Here is a 21,034-nt window from a genome sequence, read left to right on the forward strand (position 1 = left end):
CAACGGCTCTTACCGTTGTTCTACCTATGCGCCTTTATGCGTGTTTGTGTGAATGTTTATGCTGGTTTTCAAGCGCTTAGTCCATTATTCTTCGTCATACTGTTATTTATTTTTGTTGTTGTTGTTATTTTACAGCTGCGACAAATGTTGAGTGGCTTTTTATGTAATCAGTTTTGTTTGGCCATTGTGGCCAGTGCCGTTACTTACGCTCATACGTACGTAGCGACTTTTACGGTAGAAATTGTTGTTGTTTTATGTATTTTTTGTGCTTCGCTTTCCCTCTTCACCCCCCAAACTGCCCGTTGTGCTGCTACTATTTATTTATTTTACTAGTTATACGTACTGTTGTGCATAATAAATCCTTTTACTATCCCTCAATGGCCCAACAAGTGTACTCCATGGGTACGTAGCGGTATGAGAGACGGTGCAGTTATGTGAACAAAAATTTATTTGTGGCCACTTTTGTGAATTCTGTGTACAGTATGTTTTTGTTTTTGAAGCGCATAATACAAAAATGACAAAAAGCCATAGCTTCAAACAATGTGGAAATTCGGTGTTGAGCTGCAGTTGATGTTGTTGTTCCAGCACTCATTGTTGCATGAAAAAGTAATTAATTCGACAAATGACAATAGGAAACACTCTATGAAGAGCTCTTAGGAATTTGGAATAGATTCTTTGGCGCAGTCCTTTCACTCAAGCAAATGGAGATCTGAGATTAGTTGTTAGCGAGTGTCAAAAGAACGCCCAAATCAGTTAAAATGAAAGTATTCAACAACGGAGGTAACATTTCTGCTTTTTGTACACTGAACTGAAGGAAATATTGGATGCCCTAGAACTTAGTTGACTTCTATGCCCGCCTGTAAGCTGGTAGATCTTGGGGCTGTAAGCCAAGGAATGCCAGGTGGTTGTACACCATGATCGTGCGACCGATTATCACATATGGAGCGTTGGGTTGAACCCCGAAAGCATCGCAGACTACTGTAGGACTTCAACTATCGAAGCTGCAACGACTCACCTGCGTCTGCGTGTCGGTTGCCATGCGGTCCACTTGAAGTCTTGCGGAAACTCACTCCGCTTCGCCTAGTAATCGGTGAAGTTACCAAACATACGCTGGTCCAAATGACAGCAGAAGGGTTTGGAAGACGCAAGGTAATCTCTACCCAATGCATGAAGGACCTAACTGACGAAATATAATACCACAGGTTCTCCTCCCAAAGGATAGGAATACCAAAAGGATTAACTTCTCTAGGAAGTTTAAAGTTACCCTCAGCAGTATGGCTGAATGGAACGATTCCGCTCTCGAGGTACTGCTTAGGAATAGTACAATCAAGTGGCGCAGGGGTCGCAGGACAACGCACAAAACTCTCCATATCTATGGGTAGTTTTTCGAGCAGTTTTCAAGTTTTCAAGTTTCCAAGGTCTTTGTTTTAAGTCGGTGCGTAGAGTTAAACCTCCAACGCAACTACCGCATTACTAAGCGATAGTCAAGCGGCACTCAAAGCGATCTCTGAAAGTCAAATCGCTATTGGTGCACGAGTGTATAGAACGACTGAATAGTCAATCAGATCGTAACCAAGTGCATCTTATTTCGGTGCCAAGTCACAAAGCTATAGTCGGGAATGAACTGGCTGATGAGCTTGCCTGCTCCGCAGCATCCACCAACATGGTAGGACCGGAACCTTTCATTGCGCTTGGTCTCCACACCATAAAGGAACTGCTCCGCAAAGATGAATCAGTGGGTAGGAAGAAGCATTGGCAACAACTAAACATGAGCTATGCCAAGTTGCTAATGGATGGTTACAACACTAAAAGGTTTAAATATGTAATAAATCTCTCAAGGGAAAAACTCATGCTACTTGTCGTCTGGCCATTGTAAGCTCAAGAAGCATTTATATAACATGGGTCTTGCTTCTTGTGCGAATTGCCGGTTCTGCGACTTTGAGTCTGAAATACCAGAACACCTGCTAACTGACTGCACAGCGATCTGTAGGCGAAGGATAAAGACCCTTAAATGCACATAGGGATCACATCGCCTTTATCAATTTGCTGGGGCTACCTGAGACGTTGTGACTTAGCAGAGGGCACAATAGACCTTAGGTCGCGGTGCAATCCTCATTTACTTACATATTTAATCAATCTATTAAAGTTTTGCATAGGTTCTTTTCTCCCTTAAAAGTTGCTCTTTGTAAGAATCGATATTAGACTACTATAGCGTGCAGCCGCCCTACCAACTGAACGATTAATCAAAAAAAATTCTAATTTTTCAGCTAAACTAGCTAAACCATTTCACTATTTGAAGTACATATAAATTTAGCCAATTCCAATAATTGCCTTGCTTCTCGCACTTCTATTTTGTATAGTCATTGTCTCTTATTATTTTTAGCGCTTGCTAAGCTATTCAGTGTCATTGCCATGTATGGTACGTGCTTCTAAAAATAATCTGGTAGTACCATGTATAGGAATGAATATAAATACCTCTACTTATTTCCAGCAAAGTGTTTGAGTGAGTCATGCTTTCTCTTTTCCTTACATTTTCGCCTTATTTCTAGTTATAAGCATTTCACGCAGTTTTTTATGCTTCGTTATTGCTTACCAAATTTAACTATGTAATAAAATTCTTGAAAGCTGTTATGAAAACACAGGATATTGGCATTAGATCTACGTGAAGACCAAAAGTGATGTATGCAGTATATCCATAGCAACAAACAAACACAGGAGTTGATTTACGGTAAGCACAAAAGCTAAAGATCTCAACATAAGACGGAAAAATGTTAGATGGGAACCGTCTAAACTTATGCTGGATCTAACTTTTCTTAGAACACTATATCAGAAAATCGCTTTAAATGAGAAATATCTGGGAAAGGAGTGGACACCAATTAAGTCAACAATAAATTTTATTCGATATTTAATTTTCTTGATGAATTACTAAATCTTTATGTTTCTGGTTTACTTTTAAGCTGACACTAAGTACTAAGTCTCAAATAGTCACAGTTTATTTTGTATCGCTTTTTATCTCCATTCTCCTCATACAAACCAACTCATCTTTTGCCGTTTATGCTTTCCCTCGCGTCAACTTACTGTGCTTAGTGCCATCCTTAAGACGCTCTTCAATTAACTATTTAAACACTGTCGAAAAGAAGCGCTTAAAGTGCCTTCTAAATGGATATTCAAGCATTAATCACATTTATTTAAATGAGCTCAAGTGAATAGAATGCACTTTCGAGGCAAATTTACAGAGCGCACAGCGTTCGAGGATGTGCGGTGTGGCAAGTGGTACTCATTTGTGGACACAACCGCCACTTTGGGGAGTTATTTGTGAGCACAGAGAACTCTTGTAATATATAACCATGTATGGTATTATATATATAATATATGTATGTGTGTACATAATATTGATGCGTATTATTTGTGCAGAGAATTGACAGCTGCAAAGGGATTTGTTATCAACAAACATGTAATTAGAGAATGTGGCAACTTTTGGGAAAAATTGCCAAAAATATAAATTGGTAATGGCGAAAACTCACGATATTTTAGACACTTTAAGCGCATTGCGTTAAAATGCTTGTGTGAATGATACCATACTATATTACAACAAATTATAATAATTCATATGTTTTTTTTTGGTATATTTTAAAGTTTTAATTGGAGGATGAAGCCATGTGTCGAGTTCACGCAAGTGAGGAAAGACCTCTGAGCGCCATTTACTTGGGAGTGGCCAATGTCACTTTCTCTACCTTTCAGAGAAGTATTATGAAAATTTACGAAGCATTTTTTTCGAGTTTAGGATTTTTTCTTATTAGCAAATCGTAAAAAAAAAAAACAATTTTGCAGATTGTGACCTTTGCAAAGGCTACGTCTTAAAAGTATTACGAAATACTTGCAAACGTAAAAGCATTAAAAACACCACCACAAAGTTCTCGATGTTTTTAATTCAGAGAGGTTAACGTTAGACAATACGGCTTTCATTTGAAGCATAAAAATACCCCATTTTTCGATTGTGACCTTCGGTAAACCTTAGCAAAGACCACGCCTTGTTTAAAAGTTTCGATTGCAGAGGTTAGGTCTAAGATTGGTTCCAAAATCTTTAATATTTCGAAATAGAGTTGCCATCTGCTCAGAAAAAAGTCTAAAAGAATTACGAAATATCTGCCAAACTTAGAAGCTTTAAAAAAGAACTCCAGAAAGTCTTCGGAGTTTTTAAACCAAGAGCTTTTAGACGATGGGGGTTTTATTGGAAGGATAATATGGTGATTTTTTAAAATCGCCTATCTATAGCAAATATTTGGAGTAATTTAATTACAGATTTTGTTTATAGTCCTAATTTCAAAGATAGTATAAGAAGCAAAGGAGATGTAACATTCGAATTTTCGCTTTTTATTAAAGCTGGAAAGGCGGAATTAAAAACATATTTCTTAATCATATAATGCCAAAGTCATCAATATTCATCAACTGTTACTGCTACTTGATGCATTTGAGTTTCCTTCCTAAACCTTGATGCTCGTACCGTCAAAAGTAAACTCATTACGTATTGGATCACAAGATAGAGTATTACTCCACATAGGTACAAGAGAACAGAAGTATGTGCTTATGTAATGCTTTAGTTCACTTGCGACTTCGCGGTTTCATTAACATCTTTTAATTACCTTTTTGGCTGCTTTGACGTGAACACGACTACACCAGTGAGTACTCGTGCGTACCACCTCATATTAATACATGCACACATACACATGTATATACAGTACCCGGCCAACACATTAGAAACAAGGAAAATTATTCACAGTTATGCGTTCTGAGACATGTGTATTGGGCTGCTGGAGGGTTCAATGTTGCCAAATATGGTACAAAAACATGTTGAAGTACATACATAAATAAAATAAATTGGTTCAGGATCTTCCACTGATATTCAGCTGTTTTTTGAATGCAGTTTGACCGGTCGGAAGGAATTCGGAGTCCACTATACCACGATAATCGAAGAAAACTGTCAAGATAACTTTGCTTTTTGACCTGCTTTGACGTGGTTTTTAGGGTTTAGGCTCACCTTTTTTCACGATATTCGGTCGATTGATCGTCTTTTTCTGGATCGTAATCATAGATTCAGAAATCACCGCCAGTAATAATAGGTTTCATGACTTCCTGGTAGGGGGAAAGCGCTGTTTCACAAACGTTAACGCGACGTTGTTTTTCGAAAAAATTGAATAATTTTGGAACCAATCGTGTCATTATTTTTTTTTTGCCCAAATGATATTTCAAAATGGTTTTCGCTGATTCTTCCGATATTCCGACGATGCCAGTAAGGTCTATGACTATTAATCGTCGATTCTCAAGCACCAATTCCTTTATTTAATTGAGCGTTGTTCATCATCAGTGGATGTTGACGGCCGGCTTGGTCGCGGTTCGTCGTCAACGCGTTCTCGACCCTCTTTAAATAATTTGTACCAATCAAAAACACTCGCGACCTACAATTATCGTCGAAGATCTTCTTCAACATTCTGAACGTTTCGGCCCTAAAAATTTTATTCCACACACAAAATTTAATAGAACTTCTTCGTTGAATAATGTCACTCATCGAAAAAATCGCCAGAAGCAATTTATGTACTTCAGAAAGACCTGCGTATACTAGAGACTAATGATTATTGTGATATGACCTTTGGCACAGATGTCACTGACAGTCACACCAATCAAGAAAAAACATATTTCACCGAATGGGTTTTCGCGGGATTTTTTTATTAAATAATCTTACTATTTTTTGCCCACAGTAGTATTTACCATGTTTCTAATTGGTTGGTGGAGTACTGTAATAATATGTTCGTGTATGGCACATACAATACCTAAACAAATACCAAACATATGCCCAAGGTTGTTAGCGCAAAGACTTGGCTGACTTATGTACATACACGTACATATGAATGTGTGCATTAGCAAAACCTTACGCACGTGTGCTTGTTGCAAACAAATTTTGCGCATCGTTGCAACTGTGTCAGATATATCAGCGCTTGTGGCGTATACAACAGCAACATCAACAACATCGCTGCCTATTACACGCAAGTGCAATCGAAACATCTGCCAATGTCAACGGTGGCAAAACACACACGTACGTGTGCGCATATGTGTGTGAGTGCGAGCATTTAGTGGATTTTCGTACCTCGCGTTGCGTGGCAAAAAACTAATATTTACGCATGGCTAAGCGTTGCAATAATCAAATGGTTGGGTTTCGCAGAGAATGCGTGTGGCAGCAACATATGTTGCAAATTGAAATTATAAACAACCATACATATTATATGTACATGTTTATTAGAGCATATATTTACATTAGAATTTACGTACATTACGTGGTAGGTGTGAACTAAATAAAGTTGTATCGGAACTACATCAGAACTAGTTCTTTTGGCGGATTAAGAAAATTAATGTCATAATAGGAATATGACAGATTCGGTTTAGCGCTATTGAAGGTAAAGTTTTCATATTAAACAAAGTAATAGAGATTTATATCATCTTTCGATTTCAAAAGAAAACAAGGAGAAACGTTAACCTCGGCAGCACCAAAGCTAAATATCCATCAGAGATGCATTTCTTAAAGCATAAAAGGATATAAAAAGATTGATTCTGACAAGTCCGATTAGAACAATATTATGTTCGGAAAATCTAACATTGTCTTGGATTATAATTTATGCCAAATTTCACGAAGATATCATGTCAAATAAAGAACCTTTCTATAGAAGATCTTTCTTTTGACAGGTCAGGTTGTAAAGCAGCTATGCATATGATATAGCGGTCCGATCTGAAAAATTCGTTAAGATATTGTAGAGCTATGGACAATAATCTATAACAAATTTTGTGAAGATATCTTGATAACTAAAAAAAACCTTCTATACAATTGGTTGATTTTTGTCGATCAGATTGTGTGACACCTTTATGCTATAGTACTCGGATATCGGCGGTTCTGGCAAATGGTGAAAAAAATACGTATGCGAAATTTCCGAGCGATATACAGGCAGATAGACAGACACAGATAAATGGGTCTCACTTCTTTTTGGTCTTCTGCTTACACATAAAAACTATGATTTATGCTCTAAAGATAACGAAGCATTAATATGAAAGGTGTAAACTTTGTAAAACTGGAGCAATGAAATATATATTATTTCATTGTTATCAAAAAAAAGTTCAATGCTTAGGAAGTATCTATTCCAATCAACTTTTCTTTAGACGCATGTTCAGATATTTTTGAATACAACAAATTTTGGGCGGCTACTGTCATCGAAAATTCAAAGCGATTAGTAGTAGAAGTTATTTACTTGAAAGTCAAGCATTCCTATATAATAAATGATATCGCTCGAATCACATATCGGCCAGAAGTGTCTTGGGAAGCAGTGAAAAGTTTTGAAAGAAGCAAGCAACTTCACTTCTACCAGGTGAGGCTGACAGATCGAGAATACCACAGGAAATGTATAGAACAAGGCACCAAGGAAACAATGGAGCATCTCTTTTGCACTTGTCTCGCATTGTAGTTTTTGCGTGGCTTATTTGCTTACCAGATTATCCTAGCATAATAAACGATATAATAGAAAGTCGAGCTGTTTTCTTTTTTCAATTATGCAAAAAAAGTATAATAATTTATGTTAGTATCCAAGGCAAGTTTAAGTTTTTTGTAAAAATGTCTGCCAAAACTCCAAATTTCAGCTTTTTTCCTTCGTCCAAGTTCTAAGTTAAGGTTTTAACTAAAACATGCATTTTTCACTTTTGATGATCCTCTAAGGAGTTATACCGCCAACGCGTCTTTTTTCCGAGAGGTCACCGGAAATGGCGTCGCAATGAATGGGTTTAAAATATTTTTTTCCAAAAATTTCAGAATCTCTTTGTTAATAGTGTATCTTTGACAATAATAAAATCGTAATAAAATATTTGATTTTTTATATGAGAAAAATATTGCTGAAAAAAGGCTGTTTTTTACCCGAGGAAACCCATGTAAGCCCTTAAAGCTCAAATTTCGTATTAAAAAATCAAACCCCATATGTCATTTTAAAAGAATGCACGTTTAACTTAACTCACGGACTGACTTAACATCAAATTGGTTATTGCTTTACTTAGATTTTTTGGTGCTCCCCAGCACATAGCAAGGTTTGTGGCTACTTATCTAGCACTTAGTAGTAATTATGGTACTTGAAGGATTGGCGCCGAACTCATTCGTACAATTACAACAGCAGCCTCAAATCGTGCTATGCATAACAAATTGTCATTTGTTTATCATTAGAAAAAGCAGGTTATCAAAGTATATCATTACTTTCTTAAAACGAAAAGCACTTTGCAACAATGCACTTCAAAGGAAATATTGCAATTTAGAGAGTAACAGATTTTAGCACTCAAAAAAAAATGAATAAATTCCCAAGCAACCAAGCAATATCTTCAAGAAACTCATGAAGCGCTGCAATATAAGACCGTTGAGAAAATTCAAATTTTTTTTGTTTTGGCTTTAGTGAAGTAAATATGTGCATGTATGCGTGCTAGCGTGGGAGTTCATATGCGTTCGCCCCAGTTTAAGTATTTATATGTAGCTGAATATGCGAGCAAATATAGTTCTTAGCTATAGTACATTGCAGCAGCAACAAAAACCAATAGAAATAGTTTCACATCGATAGGAAAATGTCAACATTTCCTGCTCATTGCCACACAAACGAAATGAAATTTTACAAGTGCCCATGGGGCATAATACTAAAGTATATCTATGTAGTTAGAAAGCTGCGATGTAATAACCAAAGCAACAGCAAACATACACAAACACATGTTATGTATGTACGTGTATGCAAATATGAGTTTTATATATGTATGTATATGTTAGTATTGCAAAATGTTTGAACTTAAGGTAAAAAGAGGATATGTGCGCCATAACGGAAGCTAACGGAAGCATTTTGTGAAAATATCTGAAGCAAATATTGAAGTGTTTACAGGCAGATACATGGCAGCAGATAAGCAAGTACGAAAAGATATATATTTGCGCACCGGCAGACAGGTGCTTCTAGGCAAATGCACACATACATAGTGCGCACATATGGACACATGCACAAAAGCTATAAGACAAATATGTGTATTATAAAGTGTGTCTGTATGTAAATACACTTTCTTTATTGCCTTGGCTGCTGTGTGTGCCACGAAAATGGCCAACCGAAAATTGTTTAATGCAACAAATCTCTGCGCTTCACTTCTCCGCTTCATATGCAGTCGAAGTTAAGCACCAAAATCACTTAACTCGTTGCAGATAAGAGTGTGTAATTCGTATGTGCATTTGGGGAGTTTCTATGCAGTGCAAGTTTGCAAATTTGCATTTCTGTTCCACAATGGAGCAAAAGGTGCAGTCGGGGGTGGAGGCATAATTGCTTATCTAATCAGTGTTGATTGAAATGTGCATACGTAATATGTTTTCCAGGCAATAATGTTAGACCGCACACAGCCATGGGTATTTACTGCTCTACATACCACAGTTCTTTGTCGTAATATTTGGCATAGTTGTGGTTTTGAATGCTTCAACTTGTGCGTCATTGAAATTCATGGCACAAAACAATTTTCTACTTTCGCAACATGTTGCACATGAATATATGTTAATATGGTAGTTTTGTATATATAGTATACATATATATCGTAACAACTGGTAGATATAGGCTTATATTATATACTTATATTAAAACTTGGTAAAAAAATAAATCTATAATTTCTCCAGTAGATGATTTTAGTAATCTGTATCTCGCGTTGTGTAAGCGCGATCGGGTTACGCTATATGGCGTTAGGAATATAAGATTTGGTACTCAAAAAGCTTCCCAAACAGTTTTGTGATTGCTTTACTCAGTACCAGAAAAACAAATTACACCATATTTTACAATTCTTTCTCAATAAAGGTTGCAAATGCGAATAGTATATCCAATAGTGCCCGATACTACCCAATACGTTCACTAAATAATTTCGTTTGATAACAACAGCTGATCTTATTGAACTTTTTCGCAGCCAACTTCCCTCTTAAGGGCTTTACCATTATAAATTTGAACAGTTGATAGGACTAAAGGGAATAGGAAGTAGAACGATAGGGACAGCAAACGGCGCCATATTTTTTCCGCTCTTTTGACATTTCTCTTCAGTAAGGTTTGCTATTTCACCATGGAAAGATGTACGATCCAACAACGAGTCGAAATTATTAAAATTCACTACCGAAATTCGGAGTCAACTTTGAGAGCGATACGTCCAGTTTATGGTCGTCATAATCGTCCTGTCAGATCAACAGTTGAGCGTCCAGTGAAAAAATTTGAATCCATAGGCGCAGTACAAAATGTTCCCGTGCCAGTGAGACAAACAAGTACCTACTCATAGTTTCGGCGCTAGCGAATCAATTGAGGAAGACCCAAATTAGTCTCTCACACGTCATTCTCAAAGGTTGGGCATCTATGTGACGTACATATGTATTTGTGTTACTTAAAACTTCTGTAGCGCTCTTACTGAAAACCCCTATAGTTAGGCTTGTTTTAAAAAATTCTTAAATTTTTTGGAATGGTTTTTGTTCGGTGCTCTATCAAAGATGAAATATCGAAAATAGCATTTTTGGCATATGTTATGGTTTTACTATAAAAATGGTAAAAACGCAGTTGAAATAAGGCGAAAATGATGTTATGTGTTTGGACAGAACATCTTAACCGAACGGCAATGTCAAAATTGGGTTTCATAATTTCGCTGCGACATTTTCAATCACTTCGTCCTGGAAGGCCTCTTGAAGCCAACAACCCAGACACTGCTAAAATAAAAAGTCTAGAATAAATTTCGAATCTTGACAGACGGGTTTTTCATGATTTTACAGAGCAAAAGCGCAAGAGATCGCTCGAGTATCCTCTAAAAAGTTTGAACAAGCTCATACCACTTCGACGACCGAGCTTTTACCCTACAAAACCACGATTAATGCTGAAGTGTATTGCGTTTAGCCGGACAAATTGAGTGATGTACTCAAACAGAAGAGATATAAAGATATAGTGTTCCACTACGATAATGCGAGGCCTCATACAAGTTTAGTGACTCAGCAAAAGCTTTTGCAGCTGGAGTAGGATGTACTACCATACTCACAATCGTGTTCAAATTGTACTAAAAGGCGAAATTATTTAGTCTATGGTTCAACATTTATGGTGCTGAACAAAAACAAAGATCGCTTGGAACCATTTAAATAAGAAGCGCATGATTACTGGTGATAAAAAGTGGATGACATGCGACAACGTCAACTGATACCGGTCGTGGTCGGATCGAGTAGAGCCGACGAAAACCACGGCCAAACCAGGATTGACGGTCAGGTAGGTTTTGCTATGTCTTTTGTGTGATATGCACGGAATTATCTACTACGGTCGTAGGGGAGGGCCAAGCTCTTAATTCGGGCAAATACTGTTAACAACCAACCGTCTAAAACAAGCAATCGTCCATCACGACAACGCCAGGTCTCAGACATCGATAGAGACCCGCCACAAGCTCCGAGAGCTAGGTTGAGACCAATGTTAGAGTGTGGATCTGGCACGAAGTGATTACTTCACCTTGGCTAATGATTTGCTGATGAAAAAACTACCTCAAGTGAAGCTTGTGAAAACGACTTTGACTTAAACCAGAACTTTCAATAGTCCTCAAATTTCGTCAATGTATATAAATTACAAAACACTTTGGACTAAGACAAACATCCTTTTTAACCAATGTTTTCATACTTTCATAATCACCGTAAAATTCTATAAAGTAGGAGAAAATGAAATCGCACTTACCGGTTCGGGTGGCGCCTCATCCAACACCTTTGGTTCACATTTCTCCTCTTCGGTATTGTTCGCTGCTGCGGTCGCGTTGTTAGTTGCTACGTTACTGATGTTAGCGGTGGTAGTACTTGCAGTGTGCGCAGTTGGCGTTACTGTCGTCGCTGCCAGCTTAGTGGTTGCACTGCGTTTGGTGACATGTTTGTGCAATGACTGCATGGCCAACACATCGTCACTGGGCATTGGAACAACATTGCCAACTGTTGGTGTTATGTCAGCGTAATGCGACTTTGACTCAACGAGAAAGGATGTCGGCTGTTCTTCTACGCCCGCGCGTTGATAATGACGATGTGATGTTGGGTATTGGTGGCCATGCTGTTGTTGCTGCCGCTCGGCCGCATGTTGCACACTTCGATAGAACATAAGCAACTGCTGTTCATTGCTATTCAACTTTCTGGTGGCAGCTTGCTGTGAAAGCTGTTGGTCCTCATCGTATAGCTCTTCTTGCTCGGACGTCAGCTCCTCCTCGCCAAGTTCCTCGGGTTGTGAAGGTGGTGCTGCAGCTGCTGCCACCGCTGCCGACTCATCATCATTATCCAGCAGATTAATGCGTTTTACCTGTACCTGCACCAAAGCATCTGCATCCGCATCCGCGTAGCCATCCGTTCCCACACCCTCGTCTGCCTTTGTGGGGAATTTGTAACGCGTTAGTCTCGGCTCAAATGTGGGTACACTGGCAGTCAAAATGGCCGCTTGTGCAGCGGATGCTTGGCTCAGCAGAGCGGCAGCGGTGACTGTTGCGGCGGTGCTCAGCATTCCGTGTGGCAGCAGCTTTGGCGTTGTGCTGAACACAACATTAGTTGCCGCAGCTCTGCTTGCCGCTGCCGTTGTTGTTGCCGTTGTTGAGAATTGTGCCGCACTGAGGAGGGCCAACAACCAAAGTATTGGAAATCGTTTCCTACAACAACCCGCAACAACTGCAGTGAGTGCTTTCACTTTCGTCACTGCCGCGACCGCTAATGTCGCTGTCGCGTACGCCAGGCTTCGGCGAATGGCAGCTGCACTGAAGCGCACAAATTCGTTGACTACATTAGGATTTGGTGAAGTGCTTGAACTGTGTGGTGTTGGTGGCGATGTGGCTACGCGCGCCAGCAATGGAGGCATTGGCCATCGATGATGATTTATGGGTAATAATTTAGGATGTTGCTGTAACGCGCTTCGCTGTTGCTGTCGTTCGACGTTTTCGTTTGCTTTTTGCACCGTTTTCAGCTGCTGTGGTGTAATTACTGTATGTTTTTCATTTGTGTGTTGTATTTGCTGTAATCGTAGGAGGTTTGTTCTTTCGTTTTGGTTTTGGTGGCATTTCCGTTGGGTTTGTTGCAGCACTTCAAATAGTTCTCGTCTCGGATTTTGCTGTTGTTTTTGTAGTTTTTGTTGCTGTTGTGGTTGTTTATTGCCTGGCCACAGACATTTCCCCCGCACTTCCATATCCGTAACAATATTTTAGCGTTTAAATAGTTTCAATTGTGTTGCAAGTTATTGAGTTTTCACAGTTACCGTTGCTCTGGCGTAGTTACTGGAGTTGTGTCTACAATAAAAAGATAAGAAAGTTTGTTATTTTATGGATTTAAAATTTTATGTAACTTTAGGGTTATGTTAGGCATTTCAATTTAGTTTTGGACACTAAACAGGATCTCAATACTTTTTAGAATCTCACTTGAAGTATACTTTTTGTTTTTTCACAGCAATAGAAAGGGTCTACATATAACTATTAAAGGGTGTATTTTTGCACTTGTGGTTTTCAAGAAGCAACGAAACGCATACTATGACTAAACATTTTGCATTACTCTAAATAAAGGATTTTGTTTTAATAATGATTTCGAGCAAGTGACCGCCTAATTTTCGGCAACTTATTGCAGCAATTCGGGTAGTATGTCAGCAATAACGTGCCGAATATTATTTTCGAAGCGTCAATCGTCTCGGGCTTATATGCGTAGACAAACGACTTCACATCACCCCACCAAAAAGGTTCAGCAGTGTTCAGAGGTTACATGGGTTTACGGATTAAAAAAAAAAAAGTTTTTTTTATTATCTTATTAAATTCTAAAACACTTCTAGAATATTGTTGAATATCTAACTGATCCGAGAGATAGTTTTGGAGTTACAGCCTTGAGAACTTGCGCGCTGGAGTCTAGATAGGTAAGTGCGCCGTCTTTAAACGCGTTTTTCTCGAAACTGTCCTTTTGAAGTCGGTTGGAAAGATTTCTCGAGAACTACTCAACCGTTCTTCATTAAATTTTACACAGCTCTTTGAGATACAATTCTTAAAGACTTGCTTGCAACTATTTGAAAAAAGATTTCGCGAAATTTCCACTGAAATTTTAATTTCTTTAATTCGACCAAGCTCTATGTTAAGGTTTTAACGAAAACACATATTTTTTTACTTAAGATGATCCTGTAAGGAGTTATACTGCACACGCGGGCGCATTTTTTTCCTAGGTGCCACTGGAAATGGCGCCGAGTTTAAAATATTTTTTCACAAAAATTTCAATATTTCTTTGTTAATAGTGTGTGTTTGTAAGAATAAAAAATTCTAATGAGAAAAAAAGTTTTGAAAAAAGGCTGTTTTTTACCAGAGGAAATCTATTGTTGGAACCAAAAGTCCTCCATATCAACATCCTCCGATTAAGGCATGAAAACTTCATTAATCAGGGCTCTAAAGCGTTGCCTATTGACTATAAAATTAGTTTCTTTAAAAGAACTAGATTTTATATAAAGTTATGGTGGTCCAATATCGGCGATTGCAGCAAATATGCAGCTTTTTCTGGAGAATAGGACATGTGCGTTGTCGTGGTGCAACTTCCAATCGGTTGCCATGTTTTGTCAGACTCGATTGAACCTTCGTTCAAAAAATCGATTTTTTTTGCTTAAATCTCTAAAAAATAATCTAAGAATATGTCGCCAAATTATGGATGGGAATTCGAAATATTTTCGAAGTTAGAAATGAAATAGTGTCCGAGAGTCTAGCAGATATATGAGCGATTGGGCAGTAAGCGAAAACTTTAACGCGCGATTGCTCGGTTTTTTATTTTTACGATTTTTCTTAATTGGCGGGCAGGATAGAAAAAAAAACTAAACGTCGTATGGAATTGGGGCAAAGTTAATTATTTTTGGCATTAAATTATCTCTATTTAAATTAAAAAAAAAACTAAGAAAAGTCAAGTTTGAACATATTTTTAAACAACACAAAGTAAAATTTTTTCGGTCAAAAACCATTTTTTTTTTTCAATTAAAAAAAATTTACACCTTTTTTTGAATTTTTTAGTTTAACTAAAAGATAAATTATTAAAAAATATGAACCTCTTTGAATTTTTTGTTTCCGATAGAAATTGCGACCTGCATCCTGCCCGCCGGCTGACAAATACACATGCGAGATGCATCGGACAATTGCTTCCCAAAGGCAGAATATCAAAGATTTCGTATCCAAAAAATTTGTGAATGATGTTTAAATATATAACTAAAAACCCAAGAAATTTCGCTTTAATTACTTATTTTTTTCCATTCCAAAAAAATCGATTTTTTGAGGCCTCTAAAGCAAACTCCCTCTTAGGGACTTCCACGTAAAACTTGGCGTTGACGGTTTGTCCAGAAGGAACAAATTCATGGTGAACGATGCCTTTAATGTCAAAAAGGACAATGAGCATCGTTTTCACTTTGGATTTGCTCATTCATCAGCGATCTCTTCCCGGCCCTCCAAAAAGGCCTGGTGCCACCGAAACACAGTACTTCCTGCTTAAGTAACATCTGGGTAAGCCTGCTTGGTCATATCAAACGTTTTTGTTGCAGATTTACCGAGTTTCACACAGATTTTAATTGCGTATCTCTGCTGTAACGGACGGAAACAAGTCGCGCGAAAATGTTTGTCTTTCTCCAGGTGCTCGGAGACAACTGACCAGCTGCTCGATCGTTAGCTAGGATCGCCCTCTACCAAATCCAGTCGGTGCGCGCACGCTCCGAAGTAGAGTCGCGGCAGAAGAAAATCAGTGCTATTACTTTCCGGACAAACCCTGTATTAATTTAATACACCTTATTCAGGGTACAAGTATATTGCCTATCGTAATTCAACTGTGAAGCCAAATAACAGTAGCGGATATACATAAAATTAAATTTTCTGTATTAGAAATTGGATTTGATCACATTACTTCACACCTTTAGGCACACATATACCAAAAGCACACTCCACACCATTAAGCGTCAAGCTAATTACCAACCGGAATTTGTAATATGCCCTCAAGCGCCGTGAATGAAAAATAAATTTACGCCTGAAAGAGTTATGTTGGCACTTGGTCGAAACTTTAAATTAAATTCGAATGCTAATTTCCATTTTGAAAATAAAATTTGCTCGTTGTCATGAGTAGGGTGATTGAAGCGCGTTGGTAGATTAGTAGAAGGGGCATATTAAAAGTTTAGCTATTGTTTTTGTTGTTGATAACACATTTTATTTTGTACTTGCAGAGAAATGTGTGTTTGTGCGTAATGAAACTTGTTGCTTCTTTTTGATGTTGTTGTTATTCAAAGATAAAAATAGTTTTACGAGTCCAGCAGTTGTCCTTGTCACGACGCTAGTCAACGACCGTTGGGTGTGTTATCTTAAGCGAATTCAGTAAAAACTTGGGAAGTGACAGCAAGTACAACAAATACTTGGAAGTGTTAAGTTTGACAAAACTAAGACAATTTTAAGATATTTTTTAAGAGTTTACTTAAAAAATATAACCACACAATGGAGTAAGTTGGCTGAGGATTGGAACGGTATGTTGTGCTGTTACATAGGTGAAACAGAACTTATTTATGATTTTAGTGATTTATACTTTACTAATATTTATTTAATATATTGGGGTTCTCTCTCCTCTTCTATGGATCCTGGTTGTTGACGAATTGCTCAAAAAACTAGAGGATCGCGGCTGCCGGGTGATTGCCTACGCAGACGATGTAGCACTTATGGTCAAAGGAAAGTTCCTTAGCACCGTGTACGAGTTGACGCAGGGATATCTCAGCGATGTAACAAAGTGGGCGGCCGGAAGTGGACTCGCCATTAATCCTAACAAAACGGAAATGGTTTTATTCAGCCGAAAATATAAAATCTCGGCGGCACCGTTGCCGCAGATAGGAGATATTCACCTGCAGCCGGCGGACTCAGTGAAATATTTAGGGCTCATACTGGATAAGAAGCTTTTATGGAAGCCGAATATCGAGGAGAGAGCAAAAAAGGCATCTATTGCCTTATACTGCTGCAGAGGAGCTATTGGCAAAAGATGGGGTCTCTCACCGAAAGTGATCCTCTGGCTCTATGACACCATAGTAAAGCCCATCTTGTTCTATGGTGTCTTCATGTGGTGGAGGGCTTTAGGGAAGACCTCACTGGCCAAAAAGCTCGAAAGCGTTCAACGGGCTGCGCTAATTAGCATATGCGGTGCATTAAGATCTACCCCAACTATGGCACTTAATGCAATTTTGAACATTACGCCGGTGGACATTGCCGGTAGGTGCATAGCCGCGAAGGTGGCTATTAGACTCAGAGAATATGGTTTCTTAAAGGAGCGTGCATCTGGTCATTCGGATATCCTTACAAACTTTGACTGCATACCGGATCATCTGGATCATGGAATCGCCGTACCGAACTCTGGCGGCTCCTTCTCTGCCCATATACCGACGAGGGAGATGTGGGTGGGAAGAAGCCGTTGGAGGAGAGGGGCAGCAAGCTTCTTCACGGATGGGTCAAAGCTTGAGGGGAAAGTTGGTGGAGGGGTCTACTGTCGGGAGCTCTCCATCAACTCCTGTTTCAGACTTCCCGAATACTGTAGTGTATTCCAGGCTGAGGTCGCAGCCATCAAGGTAGCAGCTGATTTGCTGTTGCAGTGTGCATCCACCTTCAGACAAGTGACTATTCACTCAGATAGTAGAGCGGCTATATTAGCCTTGAACTCATTCGAAGTGCGTTCAGGGTTGGTCGAAGAATGTGTAACGTCGTTATCTCTAGCAGCCAGATGTTTCGTGATTAGACTGGTGTGGGTGCCGGGCCATAGCGGAATTGCGGGCAATTGCAAAGCTGATGAGTTAGCAAGGAAAGGCACCCGAGAATCATTATCGGTAGAATGGAAACGAATCGGTGCTCCTGTTTCTTCTTGTGGTCTACTACTAGATAGCTGGGCCACGCGGATGCTCGTCCAACGCTGGGCCAGCACCGGCACTTGTGCGGTTGCAAAAGCCGTCTGGCCCAGTATAGATCGCAGGAGATCAAATGATCTCTTAGTCCTCAGTAAGGCCAACATCTCATTGTTAGTGGGTCTTTTAACAGGCCACTGTCCAATTGGCTTACATGCGGTAAGAATGGGTATATTGCCGGATGCTGAATGCAGATGCTGTTTAGAGGAAGATGTGGTAGAAACAAGCCAGCACTTCCTGCTTGACTGTCCTGCTTTTGGGAGGTCAAGACTAAGACACTTGGGGGCGCATACCTTTGGACACCCCACCGAATTGGCGGGGGTTGAAGTTAAGCGTCTGTGTAACTTTATATTGGCTACAAAGCGCTCCGGCAACCTGTAAGTCCGATTACGGGAGTTTTCATTTAATGGCATCACAAAGGACTAATTTGTTAGTCTACGTGGGATCATCGATCAGCCATTTTTACCTAACCTAACCTAACCATTTATCAGCATTTTTTTTCAACTTATTCTTCTTTATTTTAGTGTCACAAAATACTCTCATTTTTTGCCTTTAAGCTGCATTTCACTTTTCATACTATTTCCACCACAAACTATATGTATTACAAAAACAAACAGTTTGACATTTCACCACTTCACCCGAATGCAAAACTTTATCTAAATTTTCAAAATTACATATATGTACATCCGCCAGAGTGGCATACTTGCATATTGGCAGTCATCAATTGAACTCGGTAGCCGCCGCTTGCATTGAATTTTATCACATCAATGACAGTCATGCACATAAATGTGTGTATGGGTATCTTCCAAAGCCCTGCGGTTATTTTCAAAACAGCGCCAGTAGATTTATTTTTCAATTTTCGTTGTTGTTTTTTTTCGAACTGCGTCTGGTCATGTCAACATTTGGTTTTATGTCTTCTCCTCGCCAATTCCGCCATTTGTTGTTATCATTGTTGTTGTGGCTGTAGCCAAGAGTGCGTCAATTCTATTTATGGCGCTGTCAGATTGCCTGTCTATACATGTGTATGTGCGTGTGTGCACGTACAGACAACTAAGTTTCTTCTCGCATTTGTATGTCTTTTTTCTTCGCTGTCAACCTACATGGCAGTGGTATTTTTCATGTCCCTTTGTGGCGTGTCTGCCCTCATGCCCGGCCCACATCGTTAACCCGCACTTGACAGGCAGCCAGTTTGTCGCTAAATCTGAATCTGTTTTCGCATTGCTGTTTTGGTTACGACTTTGATTTGCTTGTTCCACACTGTTGCATGCAATGCGCAATAATGTGATTACTATATCAACTTTGAAATCTCCTTTTACTATGAATTTTACGTGGTTATTCCCATTGGACTACGGTGAATTCGTGGTTTATGGTGGGGAGGGGAGTATATTAATGAGGTTACCATTTATTGGTCACTTTGTAGCATACGTAGTTACAGAGTTGCATTTGAGGTGAAACTTTAAAATGACAAATTTAATTCACACTAATGAAGTTGAATGAAATAAGCAAGGGAGCGTTCAGTTCGGTCGTTACCAACCATTTATTTTATAAGGTGGATATATAACTTTAGAGGTTTCGGTAACCAAGAGGTAACAGCTTTTGATCGATAACCAAAAGGTTTAAGATGAGTAGAGGATTGATATACGAGCTTAGTTCCGTGACTGCCGATATTACATCTTCATAATTAACTCGCTTACTTCATAATGAAGGTGAGCTGAACGTTTGGAAGATATACCAAAAAAAGTTCAGAGTCATGGTCAACCTTTTCAGAATCGTCACTGTTAGGTCTAAAGCTTAAGAGTAGCGTGTTCGAAACTCTTTTCTTCCACAATCCATATTTATGTTGCCACAATCGATATAAGTAAATTTTTACTGGATTAATAATCCTCATACAAGTCCTCTTTATGTCAGTACGTTTTCTTGGAGTGTGGTCTGACCATGTTGGACTTTTTTATGAGATCAAGGAACAATGTTTGGATAATGTTATGACTGAAAATAACATATCTATATTTATGGCGAAATTTTTTTCATTTCTAGATCGAATAATATATAAAGTGCCATAACTAAGCACTAAATTAAGATATAAAACTCAAATTTGGTACAGGGGATCGCGGTAAAAAAAAAATTGTCAAAAAAATTTTGAAAAAGTGGACGTGGCGCCGCCTTCTAATAAGTTTGTAGTATATATCTCCTAAGCCAATTAAGCTACAACGACCAAATTCGCTTAGCACGAATACTATATGAAATCCTACCGACACTGTGAAAATAGATGAAATCGGATGAAAACCCCGTTCACTCCTCATATAATGGTATTGTTAAAAACTACTAAAAGCGCGATAAATCAATAGCTAAATACGCCAAAACAATTATATTTTACCTACCATCTCGGTGAGAGCTTTATGAGAGCCGGTGTAAAAATTGCACAATGGGCGTGGCACTGCACACTTCTTGGTGAATTGGTGAATCACCATATCTCGGAACCCGACCGACTGATTTCGACTAAATTTGGTATGTTCTATTTTTTCATATTTCTATGTCATGTATGTCAAAACGGGTTAAATCGGACCAATGCTTCCTTTAGCCCTCATCACTCAATATAAATATTTTCGAACTTCCGGGTGACTTTGTACCGCATATATGGCGCAATATGTGAGTGATCTCAGTGGAAATAAGAGAGCGTGTTTTACACATAACAGTGTATCTTTGTGCCAAAAATAGTTAAGTTTGATCAAAAATTTAGCTTAGCCTCCATATAACTAATATCAGAATTTTCGAACATCCGGTTGATTTTACTCTTTATGATTGGTGTTATACCCTTAAGTATTTCTGCGGCCTTGATTTTTGCAAGTTGCAAGAGTACAAAATGTTCGGTTGCACCCGAACTTAGCCCTCCATTACTTGTTAATATTTGGTTCCAGCAAATAACTTATTCTAGACGCAAGGTATTGCAGAGATTATGTGTGGCCAAAAGTGATATGTAGGATCCACAAAAGTAACATTTTTTTGTTCAAGTATTATGTTATTAGCGAATTACAGGAAGTCCAAAGCTACATAAATTAGGCAAA

General features: G+C 38.7%; 1 protein-coding gene across 2 annotated transcripts in view; it reads right to left on the reverse strand.

Annotated features, from left to right (window-relative positions):
* The window catches only part of LOC120767625, a 107,900-nt gene that overhangs the window by 21,616 nt on the left and 65,250 nt on the right, over window positions 1-21,034 (reverse strand). For both annotated transcript variants that reach the window (XM_040093781.1, XM_040093782.1), the window contains exon 4: window positions 11,766-13,338. In XM_040093781.1, the coding sequence (XP_039949715.1) occupies window positions 11,766-13,238 (1,473 nt within the window). In that variant the 5' untranslated portion in view covers window positions 13,239-13,338. The remainder of the gene's footprint in view (window positions 1-11,765; window positions 13,339-21,034) is intronic.

This window comes from Bactrocera tryoni, chromosome 2 (assembly GCF_016617805.1).
Source record: "Bactrocera tryoni isolate S06 chromosome 2, CSIRO_BtryS06_freeze2, whole genome shotgun sequence".
Taxonomy (NCBI): Eukaryota; Metazoa; Arthropoda; class Insecta; order Diptera; family Tephritidae; genus Bactrocera; species Bactrocera tryoni.